Below are 12,633 nucleotides of genomic sequence, written 5' to 3'. Positions count from 1 at the left end.
CATCCCAACCATGAAATTTGATGTTGTCAGCATGACTAACCCATAAAAATTGGTCAGCTCTGTGCAGGAATTGCAGCACCGCTCCTTGCTTCGCAATTAAACAGTCACGTGCAGCCGTCACCGTTGGCCGAGAAGATCTTGCCGCTGAAGACGTCAGCGTTGCGCGGCGCTGGGCAGAGCCAGCACCCGCTCCGGGGCGCGCGGAGGTTCCGCACGGGCAGGAAATTTGGGTGTGATGTCAAGTTTCAGAAAAAAAATGAGGCGAGGCATTTGCCTCGAGGGGAATCCACCTGGAAACACCCTGCTAGGAGGCCAAGGGCTTTCCAAACCAGACCTGCCGTGGTCATGGCATGGTGGGCAATGACTTCTGCTGGGGGTTCAAGGTGGGTCTTCAAAGGAGAGCAGTGGGTTTGCTGAACAGAGTACCAGGTCCTTTTGGTGGAGAGAGGTTCCTCGGATAGGTCTGTGGCTGGGAGACCCATCTGCTGGGACACCTATCCACTGGGAGATCCACCTACTGGGACATCTATCCACTGGGAGACCCACCTACTGGGACATCTCTCCACTGGGAGACCCATCTGCTGGGACATGTATCCACTGGGAGACCCATCTGCTGGGACACCTATCCACTGGGAGACCCATCTGCTGGGACATCTGTCCACTGGGAGACCCATCTGCTGGGACATGTATCCACTGGGAGACCCATCTACTGGGACATCCATGCACTGGGAGACCCACCTACTGGGACATGTATCCACTGGGAGACCCATCTACTGGGACACCTATCCACTGGGAGACCCATCTGCTGGGACATCTATCCACTGGGAGACCCATCTGCTGGGACATCTATCCACTGGGAGACCCATCTGCTGGGACATGTATCCACTGGGAGACCCATCTGCTGGGACATCTATCCACTGGGAGACCCATCTGCTGGGACATGTATCCACTGGGAGACCCATCTGCTGGGACATCTGTCCACTGGGAGACCCATCTGCTGGGACATCCATGCACTGGGAGACCCACCTACTGGGACATGTATCCACTGGGAGACCCATCTACTGGGACACCTATCCACTGGGAGACCCATCTGCTGGGACATCTATCCACTGGGAGACCCATCTGCTGGGACATCTATCCACTGGGAGACCCATCTACTGGGACATGTATCCACTGGGAGACCCATCTACTGGGACATGTATCCACTGGGAGATCCATCTGCTGGGACATGTATACACTGGGACATCTATCCACTGGGATGTGTATCCCCTGGGAGATCCACCTACCGGGACATCTATCCACTGGGACACCCATTTGCTGGGACATCTATCCACCAGGTCATCCATTTTTGGGACCCCCATCCACCGAGACATCTATCTGCTGGGACATCCATCCACCCCTTCCTTTGCCACCCACCCGCTCCCTGCAGCAGCCGGGGGTGCTGAGGATTTCTGCAGGAGGCTTGTTCCACCCTGAACTCCATCCCTGGGAGATCATAGCTCGGAGACATGGGTTTGAGAGGGAGAAGACTGGGCTAAAACTGCTGTGGAGCAGACGTGAAGTCGGTTCACACCTTCCCAAGCTCCGGGGAAAGCCAGCCCGAGGTCTGCACCTTGGCACTCGAAAAAGCAGCAAAAGCCAGTCTCGCTCTCCACCTGATAATCCCTCAGGCGAGCTCCAGCAGATCGGATAAACCCTCCCAGAAAGGAGGTTTCTGCCATCAGCCCACATGCTCGTAGATGTCACCTGGCCAAGAGGCTCCTGAGTGCCGCGGGCGCTGGGCACGGTCCCTGCCCGCAGCAGGACGCAGCAGTAATGAAGCTGTCTGCAGCTTCTCCCGCCGGACGTTTCCACATCAGAGATCCAAACCACATCCAGGCCTTTTTCCAGCCAGGGACGGGGAAAATAAAACCGTGTTAACGCTGTAAGCACCATCTCAAGTCTAAGAAAAGGAGGGGAGGATGACGGGATGTAGCACCACGGGATTTTATTTGGATGTTAATTGATTAAAAAAAAGAAGTGCAAGAGACGGAATCAGCCCAGAAAAAGGAGCAATAACGATGCTGCCTTGGATACAGAAACTGCTTGGTTACTCCTGCAGAGCATCCTGTGCCCCAGCAAAGGTTTGTGAGCACAGATGGGGAAGATGCTGCACAGGCTTATCACCGGCTTTACCCCCGTGCTAAACACTGTCTGAAAGGGTTGGAAATGCATTGATGATGAACCCACCGTCCTCCATCCAGACCAGCACAAAATATAACACGTGTGGCCATGCAAAGTGTGCGAAAGCTGCTGGAGCCTCCAAAAGCAAACCCTGCTGGCAAACCCCTTCCGCTTCCCTCCACGCTAATGCCCGGCGAGCCAACATCTACCTGAACCAGCTGCCTCGCGCTTCCAGGCTCAGAGCCAGCAACGCCGACAGATTTCAGTATAATTCATCCGCTAACGACGTTACGTGTGACCCAAGGCGGTTGTGCTGCTGCGGGCGCGGGGATGTGCAGCCGATGCTGCTGCTGCGAGGACTTTGCAGCAATGCAAGGTGGTGAGATGGTCCTGGGGATGTGAGATGGGACCGACACCAAGCCCTGAGCTACAGGAGAGCACATCCCAGTTTCTCCTTGCACTGCATTACCCTGCAGCTCCCTAATATAGAGCCATCAATGCCTCTACCAGCCAATACATCTCCCCTGGCAGAACCAGGCACAGTTATTGCCATTTTTCCTCCCTTTTGGCTATGTTTCTCTATGGACAATTCTTCACAAAAAGGAAGACGTATTATTCTCTTCTGAGCCTGCGCTGCTGCCCGGTGCCTCCAGCCCAGCAAACTTTTCCAAATTATGCAAAAGCTTCCCAATATAGCACGGGAGGGAAGGAGCAATGCTCTTAAAAGCCTTCTCGTTACGTGCCTTTCCAAGCGCAAGCTGAGATTCCCTCTTCCTGGCCATCCAATCTGCAGAGAAGTCTTGGGAAACCAAGCCCGGCAGCTCATAGAGCAGCCAATAAAAGCCCCATAAAAAACCAACATGATATTCCTTAAATACTCACAATTCTCAAGCCAAATTCACTTTTTCCCTGTACTGTCCTCCACAGTATGACCTCACTGCACCTTCTTAGATGACTCTTTTTTTTTTTGCAAATAGTCTTAAAATAGTTCTGCTTCTCTGTATTTTGCATTTATCAGCACTTCCTCCTCCCTGTCTGCACAGAGCAAATATTCTCTAATTAAGGTTTTTCTTCTCCAATTACGGCTTTATAAACCCAGAGCATTTCCTGCTGCCGGAGGCAGCACTGGCGGTGGGGGTGAGATTTTGAAGGTATTTTGGCTGTTACTAATGTATAGCGATGCTTTTGCAAATCGGAGCACGATAAAATAAAAAGCAAGTCGACTGGGGTAGATTTCCTCTTCTTTTTTCCCAAATCCCCCACCTAAATACAGACTCATCCCAACCTGTGCACCTCAGCATCCCAGATGGGGGGAGATGCGGTGGGTTCTCAACCTCTGAGCCTGAAGAACTTTTGACGGCCTCACTCTGTAATCCGCAAACACGAGCTGACAAGTGGAAGTTACCCGCGGTACGCTGGGGATTTGAGACGATATTTAGAGCCGCGGCGCTGCCAGGGTTTGACACACGAGAGCTTTTCCCTGCTCAGGATCATCCCCCGGCTCTGGTTAACAAACCGTCCTGCCTCGACTTATCGCCAGCGCGGTTTTGGGGAGGAAAAGCTGCGATTCTGCCAATCGCACCCTGGTCTAGGGCTCGCAGCAGGATGCGCGTGAGGGAGGGAGAGCCCAGTCCCATCCTCTGCACTAAAACACCCAAATCAACGTGCAAAATAAAAAGAGGGGACCCTGCGCATCGCCTGGACGCTCATCCTTCCTGCAGCGCTCCTGAAAACTCCACACGGGATCAGGAACATTGCATTTACCAAGGAAAAGAGAAAAAAATCACTGCTTCTCACTTAAAAGATTCCAAGGGGCTTAAATCCAACCCACCCCCACCTCGCAAACGTTTCCAGCTGCATTTCAGCTGCTCTCTTGGCTCTGCTCTCTCGCTGGCCGTGGGGGGATTTCTTTGCAACGCTGCAAACGTTCCCCACACCCCATTTCCCAGCACGTTGCTGCACCCCAGTTCACCCCAGTTTTGCACTGGGGGGCGAGGGGGGAAGAACAGCAAGGGGGTCGTGGGGCGCGGTGTGCCGCAATCAAACCGCATCACCACGTGCACGTGGCGCACAATCCGAATCAAAGGAATGACTTTTCCTTTCCTTGTTAATTCACTCATGAGGGTTTGAGGTCCCAAGGAGATGCATGAGAGGAGGAGGGTGCAATCCTTACCGTGCAGAGCCTCCTTGGCCCGCGCCAGCTCGTGCTCCTTCTGCGCCAGCTGCACCTTGAGCTCGGTGGCCGAGAGCACCTCCGGAGATTTGCTGCCGTGCGTCTCCTCCAGGTCCTTCGTCAGCATTTCCTTCATTTGCCGGAGCAGGTGAACCTCCTCCTGCAGCTGGGCCACCTCCTCCCGCAGCAGCGCTGGAGGAAGAGGAGACACAATGCGAGGAAGTCAGTGACCGACGGCTCCCGGTTATGGCCCCCGCTGCAAACTCACGCCCCGCGGAAACGCTGCCGGGGTGACCCCCCCGGCTCTTGCAAAATAAAGCGCAAAATCTGCAGCGGTGCTGGGAATGGAGGAGGAGGAAGGGATGGGGAAGCACTGGGTAGGGAGGGGGAACATCCAATGGGTACTGGCTTCTGGTTTTGCATTACAAAATATTAACACTGAGCCCCATCAACACCCCGGCTCTGCCTCCAGCCATCCACGTGGCCAAGGAAATACCCCACAAAATTCAATGAAAACCATTCTAAGACCAGAAAGACGAAGACGGCGCTTTTCCCGGCACACCTCAATCTCTAATTTTGCCGATTTATGCCCAGTGATCACTGTGCCCCCCCAAAGCAGCTGCATTGCAGGAGCACCCCAGCCTGGTCCCCTCTGCGGAAGCTCCAGCCACGGTTCTTATGGCTGCTTAGTGTAATTAAAGCGCTTTTCTGCTGTTTCCCCATCGCCCTCGTCTTCCCTCACTGCCCTCTTCCTGCAAAACCACTTTTTGGCTGTGCACCTCCACTGAAATCCTCTATATTAGCCAGATATCGTGACCCAAAATGACTTGTGCCAGCATGCAAACAGTTACGTTTTGCTTCTCGTAGTCTTTGAGAACGTGTGGAGAAGATCCATTGCTTACGGACTTATGGGTTTTTCGGGTTTGCATCGTGCCCCTGGACATGGGGAGAAAAATAACCAAACCCCTCAGCACGTATGTTACAGTTATCGGAAAAAATAAAATAGAAATTAAAAATAAACACCCCCTCTTCAGGTGACTGTGGTTGGGTCTTTTCCTTGTTGTCACCACCGAGGGGACAGTGGCTGGCCATGAAATATTGGGGTTTCTCCCCTTATTTTAGCCGGTCCGGACGGCAGCTGCACCAGGAAGGCATAAAAATCTGGCTTGCATACTTGAAATGCTTCCCGTATGAAAACTGGCAAGGCCCCATTCTGTAAATTATTTCGCAATACAGTCACTAACGAGGAACAGCGGAGCTCCGGGCCGGGGATTTCGGGGCAGTCCAAAGGGTTTTCTTGAAATCTGGGCAAAAAGCAAGAGCCCAGCAGCCGCCACGGCCAAAAGTGTCGTCCCCAGGGGCTGAAAATATGCAATTTCCCCCCCCCAACCTTTGGGAACGTGGCGGGGGACCACGATGGACTTGTACACGGTGTAATATTTACCGTGCAAAACCCACCCAGCGCCTTCCCCGGCCACAGAAAGCCCCACGCAGCCCCACAAAAGGCCGCCACTAATTGCTCTTTTGTTTGTTCACACTGATCAATTAATTAATATTCACCTTTCACTGCGAGCTGCTTTGCCCAGGAGGTACCGCGGGCTGTTCCCTGGCAAATCATTAACCGGCAAACGAGGATCCGGGCAGGACAGTTTGAATCCTGCTGCATTTCTGCAAATCACTGCACTTCAGTGACAACCCAAAAAGATCCCCCACTCGGCAGGGACCCCTCCAGCAAACGAGCCCAAGGAAGGGCCGTTCGGGGGGATTTCTGCAGCAGAACATGCCAGAAGAGCCCAACAAGCAGATTTGCAGCTGTTTCTTACAAAGCTCCTTTCTCTAAAGTTCTGCGCGATGCAGCTTCTCCCAAACCGCGCTGTTCCCGCTTAGAAAATGGTGAAAATAATGCAAAAGTATTCCTTTCTGAAGCATGCAGCGAGGCAATTTAATCCCCGACTTAGTCCTCGGCTCCTGATGCCATTGAAACACTAAAATCCAAGATCTATAGGCAGCTATAGGTGCAATATGGAAAGGAGGATGCAGCACCACGCTCCCCACGCTGTAATTGTATCACTGAACCCAGGACTGGTGAGATACCTGAGATGCTTGATTTTTATATATATATAATTCAAGATATATTTATATATATATACACACACACACGCAAAAAGGACTGTGCTTTGCTATATGTATTTATTTTTGCAATATACATCTATTCAGCAATATATAGATAGATAGATAGATAGATAGATAGATAGATAGATAGATAGATAGATAGATAGATAGATATCTCAAAGCACAATTCACTTTTTTTGTATAGATATACAAATTGTAAAGCACAATCTGTGCAGCCCAAGATAGAGGAGAAAAACCTCTTCCTAGGCTCAACCAGCAGAAGGCACACCACCAATTTGGGGCTGGACCAAAGCCGGGATCCCACACACTGCCTTATACCTTGTGATTTCCATACAGGATTTCCAGCCTATCAGTGGGAAATACAATTATCCCCCCCCAGAATCACAGAATCCACTGGGTTGGAAAAGACCTCAGAGATCATCAAGTGCAACCCTTGGTCCAGCTCCAGTCCATTGACCAGATCATGGCACTAAGTGGGTCCCCAAGCTGGGCCCCTCTCCAGCACCCACTATCCCTCTCCTGCAAGTTTCCATTCAATCTCAACCAGCATCTCCATCTCGAGAGGGTCTTATGGAGAAAGTCCATTTTATTTGCATAAATTGCATTAAGAGAACAACTCAGCTCCAAAGAGAAATTCTAACTTTGTTTTAAAACAAGTTGGGGGGGAGGAGGGGGAGAAAAAAATCCCTGTGCCAAGTTTAAGCACCTAAATAAACGATGCGAAGAGCGCTGTTTGCAGGCAGCTCTTGGCAATTCCTACAGAAGAGTTCCACTAACCAGGAAAATAGGGTCAGTTATTCAGAGACGTAACTTCAGACTCTACTTCTTGCGCGTACAGATGGCATTTCCATCCACGTTCCTGCACGGCCGGGGCTGTGAATGAGCTGTACATGCTTCAAGTGAGCACCAGGCCTCTCCAAAACAAAAATACAACCATTTCTGCAGCTCAGCCTTGCGAGCACTCCCATATTGGGGTGCAAAGTCAAATTTACTATGAGCCATCACCTCCCAAATGCAATAATGCCGATGCAAGAAGCTTCTACATCACTTTTTGCCGCTTTTACTCTTTTCCTCCGCTTTTTAATGTCTTTTGGGGGGGCTGTTTGGGCACTGTAATTCCCGACCCCTCGTGGGGAAGGCAGCGTCACCCCACATTGACAATCCCCATCACCCACCAGCTCATTGCAGCCCCTTCCAAATCTGCCGCACGTGGGCAGAGATGGAATTAACGCAGTTTAAACATCTCCCAGACTAATTGACGAAAACTACCATTCACGCCGAAATAATTGCCTGTTAATTATATTTCACTTGATAGCATTAAACTTCCATGACACCGTCGGATTCTGCGTCCTTTATGCTTTGAGAACTGATTAGTGGTAACAGACAGCGCGATTAAGACTTTTCTTTCCATTGTGGACACCTCCAGACAATATTTGGGGTTGAAATTGCCACTCCTGCCCCTGGAAACCCCATCTTGGCTCCTCTAGGGAGCGGATTCACCAGCAACACAGCAGAGCTGGCATCCATTTAAAAAACATCTATTTAAAAGCCTTTTTCCCCCATGTAACTCAGCTGACACGATTGCTGTACGCGCGTTTCTGTCTTCGGAGGGTACGCATTAAAAATGAATGCGGTATAAACGACAAGGTTTTTGTTGGTGAAATTTGTATCTTAAGCGAAAGCTGCGTTTTGTGCCGCTTTTGCGAGTTTACCGCTATGGTGGGTTTTGCTTTACTGGGCGCAAGTCAAGGGGTTTTTTTTTTACGCAGGACGTCAGCAAGAAAACTCAAGTGTGTGCTGGGTTGCAACAGCAATATATCGACAACCAAGGTGAGAGAAAAGGCTTAAAGTCAGTGGTTGATCGCCCCAAAGGGGGAGTTCACAGGGCCTGCAGAGAGATGTAAATGGGGAAAAAAACGGGGAAAATGGGAGAATACAGAATCTCCGTGCTATAGCATCATCTAACAGACTCTCACCCATTGATGCAACGCATGGTCCCTCCTCTGTCCTGCAGAGCTTTGGCCCATTATATAAAAACATATACGCATATACATGCACATAAATACACGCATACCTCTGTCCTGGGATGGAAAACAGAAGGGTCATAGGGTAAAGTACATTATTAGAAGAAAAACAATGATTCAAGCGCTAAGGATGAGCCTAACCAGTATTTTAAAGAGCACCTCATCACCTTTGATCGTCCAGCAGCTCCCCAGCTTGGGACCCAAGTCTCTTGACTTGGCGGGCACAGGGCAGGGTGACAGCCAGGTGACAGAGGAGGGAGGCCAACCATGGCCACCCCCATGCAAGCCACAGGTTGCACTCAATAAAGCATTTGATTAGCTCCAAATACACTTGGATTCACAAAAAGACCCAGCTACCATCACTGCCCATGCAAAACCAACATGTCCAACCTCTCCCACTGACACCGGACACCAGCAGAGATTCATGGCAGCTCCAAACCAAACCAGCAGCATCGGCTCCTCACGGGGACAACACGGGGACCTGTAACTTGTCTGTCCCACTTCCAGCCGAGTCCCGCTGCTGCTGCAGCCCTGGGGACGGCGTCTCTTGTAGCGCCAAGTGAATTTTAGCCCCACACACCCATCTTTCAAAGAAGGAAGCTTTAGGTTTCGATTTCACCCTCACTAGTGCTGTGATGCTGCGAGTGAGCTGTCATGCCTGGATACAGGTACAGACACCCCTTAGCAAGTTTGTGTTCAAGCTTTCACCCCATAGGCGTAAATCCTTGCAAACATCATTTTTTAGCATTTCCTGAGTTAGACACCAGCTCGTCGCATCCATACGGTCACAGTCCCGGGACGGGACCCCCACGTTGCACACCCCGACCGTGCACCATCAACCAGCACTTCCACCCACCTCACCCAGGCAGGACGCGCACGCACCACCTGCCACAAAGTCACCCCCGTGTCCTGGCACACCACCCAAAAAAGAAGGACTATTCCCAGTAACGTGAAGCCTGCTCGCTCGGCTGCCCCGGCCACACACCGGCGGGTGTCTCAGAGTGGATGTAAAGAAATAAGAACTGATAAAACCCCCCTGTGCACACCGTTGGGAAGGGGGGCAGAGGGGTCTGGGAGGCAGCTGGAGGCTGCAAAGCCTTTCCAAAGCACACGGGGTGTAAAAGCAGCCAGCCGGGGGGCTGCAACCTCCCCAGTGGCCCCCGGAATCGGCCGCCGAGCCCTCAGCAAGCTCCGGGTGTGCTCCAACTTCTCCAGGAGACAAAATGGACTACGGGGCGCGGGGAGCCATTCGTTCACCCTCCCCAGCGCCTCGGGGGAGCCCCAGCCCCTCGCCCCAGCCCCTCGTTTCACCCTGGTCCCGGGGGGATGGCGGGACGACCCGCAGCCGCCCTCCCGCGCGGCCCCGGCAAGCCCCGCGTTGTTTTGTTCCTCCCAGGAGGAAGCGAGCTGCAGCCGCACAAAGTGAGCGAGGGCAAGAAATGCACGCCGGGCTGCACCCCCCAACACCGCGGGGACCCCCTTACCTGCGTGGGCACAGCCGGCGCACGGCGCCCTGCCCCGAGCATCGTCCCCGGCCGCCCCTCGCCCTCCCCGGAGACCCGAACAATAGGCCGGGCGCGGAGCGAAGCCGAGCTCGCAGCGGCACGTCCCCGGCTTGCTCTCCTCCTGCTCCGACTTCATGGCGGGGTCGGGGGGCCCCCGGTTTCGGAGTGTCCTGGCGGGCGGGTTCCTCCCCGGCACGGCTCTGCACGGAAGTACAGCGGACGCTACCTGCGCCGGGAATTTGACCCCTTGCCGGTCACCAAGTTTTTCCTTGGCCTGATGTCACGCCGGCAGAGGAGTGGCTTCGGCCGACAGCGAGCCGAGCTGCGCGGGACGGGGGCCGCGGGCGGGCGAGCGGCTTCTCCCCACCAGCCCCGAGCAAAGGGCTGCGCAGGAACCCGCAGCCCGGGCGGCGGAAATGATTCCCGGCTCGCCGGCCATCGCTCCCGCCACCACCCACTGAGCCAGCGGTTGCCAAGAGCGCCCGCGACCTCCCGGCTGCACCGGCTCGGCCACCGCTGTTGGCGACCCTGAGCCGTCACCCACAGCGCAGCGGGGAAACCGAGGCACGAAGAAGGTAACGCACTGCCAAGCAGCCCTGTCTCTGGCATGCGGCTTGTGCCAGCTGCTCCTTGCATGGGGAATAAGTGCATTTTTTAATTTCTTTTGCAAGGCAATTGTTATTCATTCTATGCAGGCAGGCTGCGATTGCGTGAGCACCATTGCAGACCGGCTCCCCTCCCACGGCAAACCGCCAGGACCGGCCCTGCAGCAAGGAAAGGGCAGGGAGGGGGAGCTGGAGGATGGTGAGCAGGGACACGGCAAAACCCAGCGAGAAACCCGGAGCCACTTGGCTTTTCTGTAATAAAAGTCATATGAATGTATGCCAGAGAAACCCAGCAGACCCCTATGGCACATGCTGCACCGTGACCTGACTTTGTCTGGCCACCTGGACCCCGCATTTCTAAGCTTCCCACAGCAGCCCTGCTTTTTAAATCTATTCACCCCACCATAAAGGTGAAGACCTGGGCAGAAGCACTTCAGGTTTATGAACCTGGGCCAGTCTCTTTGCTGCTACCTGGGCTGGCGAGGATGGACGCATGGATGCTGCCCGACCATGCACTGCTCAGGGCTGAGAAGGAAAAGAATACTAATAATCACCATATGCTATTTTCCACGAGCACCCAGCACATGAAGCCACAGCCAGGCACTGTGAACCCAGCTCCCCGCCCTATATCAGCATCTTAGGCACGGGGAAACTGAGGCACACCCCGCGAGCACAGGCTTTGACCCTTTGGGAAATGGGTGGCAGAGCGTAACTGCAGGAAGCACAAGCTGCTCCCGGCTAGGAAGAGATGCAACCACGGTTGTCTCACACACCAAACACTCTTGGTCACTAAACCAGGTCCTTCCCAGCCCCGTGTCCTGCTGCTGGGCTGTGCTACCCTTGGTTTTGTTTTGCAACCAGCCCTGGTTCTCATTGCAACAAGCCCTGGTGCATGCAATTGGCTGGCACCAACACTGCTCGCGTTGCCGGCAGCCCGGTGCATGCACGGCACCGTCAGCAGCATCACCACCGGGACACGCCGTGTCCCCATCGTCCCAACCCCTGCATCGCCCACCTCAAAGCCCACAGAAGCTCCACTCCTGGTTGCTGCACCACCTCCCATCACTCCTGGTTTGCCCAACTTCCCTCACTGGGGATCAAGTCACAGCGCGCCCGTCCGTGCTGACTCAGATCCCGATGCAGCGGGGACGTCGCGGTGGCCACAGCAACCGCAAGGAACCACCGCTGGGTTTGGGAGAACGCGCTGATTTAATTCTCCTTCACAAAAAAGGGAACCGCGCACCTCTCAGTCTGATCTGCCATGGGACGGTGCAGAGCGGTGCTGACCCCGCACCAAAGCTCGGGGATGTGGTGTCTCTGTCACGGGTGTTGCACAAGCTCCAAGCGCCCAGAGCCACTTGCAGGGATTCCTCTGCCCCTTCCTGCTTAATTAAAAACCCCTTTGGAAGGTGCATGGAAAAAGAGTGCTGCTTAATTAGAAGCTGGCGCGTGCCTTGGCTGGGTTTGCAGGGTGCAGGCAGGAAGGTGCTGAGCGTGTCGCTGCTTCACGCAACAGTCACGCTGTGGGCTGCTGTTAAATTGGGGTCTGGGTTTCCTCTCCTTGCTTTAGAGCAACCTATGATCTCATGCTGGGATGGAGGTGACAGGACAAGGAGCTTTGCTTGTGCAGTGTCCCCTCCAGAGATGGCACTGACAGTGCACCTAACTGGGCCAGGAAGAGGTCAGTGTGTGAAATCCGGATTTCACAGAATCACAGAACCATTTTGGTTGGAAAAGGCCCTCAAGATCATCAAGTCCAACCGTTCCCCACCCCTGGCACTGCCCCATGTCCTGAGAACCTCATGTCCGTCTGTCCAGCCCTCCAGGGATGGTGACTCCAGCACTGCCCTGGGCAGCCTGTTCCAATGCCCCACAGCCCTTTGGGGAAGAAATTGTTCCTCATATCCCAATCTCCATGCAACCCCCAAGCCAATTTGTCATCTCAAGGGAAAAACCATCAACACAAAACCTGGTAAAATCCAGCTGTTTGAGCTCTGTTTGTCTCAGCTGTGGGTTGTGTAGAAGTTTAA

General features: G+C 53.6%; 1 protein-coding gene across 2 annotated transcripts in view; it reads right to left on the bottom strand.

Annotated features, from left to right (window-relative positions):
• Positions 1–12,633, bottom strand: part of KAZN (kazrin, periplakin interacting protein) — a 188,767-nt gene that overhangs the window by 6,343 nt on the left and 169,791 nt on the right. Inside the window, exons 1-2 of one of the 2 annotated variants that reach the window (XM_065855272.2) lie at positions 9,978–10,374; positions 4,337–4,528 (exon numbers count right to left, since the gene is read on the bottom strand). In XM_065855272.2, the coding sequence (XP_065711344.1) occupies positions 4,337–4,528; positions 9,978–10,134 (349 nt within the window). In that variant the 5' untranslated portion in view covers positions 10,135–10,374. Of the gene's footprint in view, positions 1–4,336; positions 4,529–9,977; positions 10,375–12,633 lie in introns of those variants that run through there. The other variant, XM_071798454.1, reaches the window with a different exon arrangement.

Source organism: Patagioenas fasciata, chromosome 23 (genome assembly GCF_037038585.1).
Source record: "Patagioenas fasciata isolate bPatFas1 chromosome 23, bPatFas1.hap1, whole genome shotgun sequence".
Taxonomy (NCBI): Eukaryota; Metazoa; Chordata; class Aves; order Columbiformes; family Columbidae; genus Patagioenas; species Patagioenas fasciata.
This window is presented reverse-complemented; position numbering and strand designations above follow the sequence as displayed.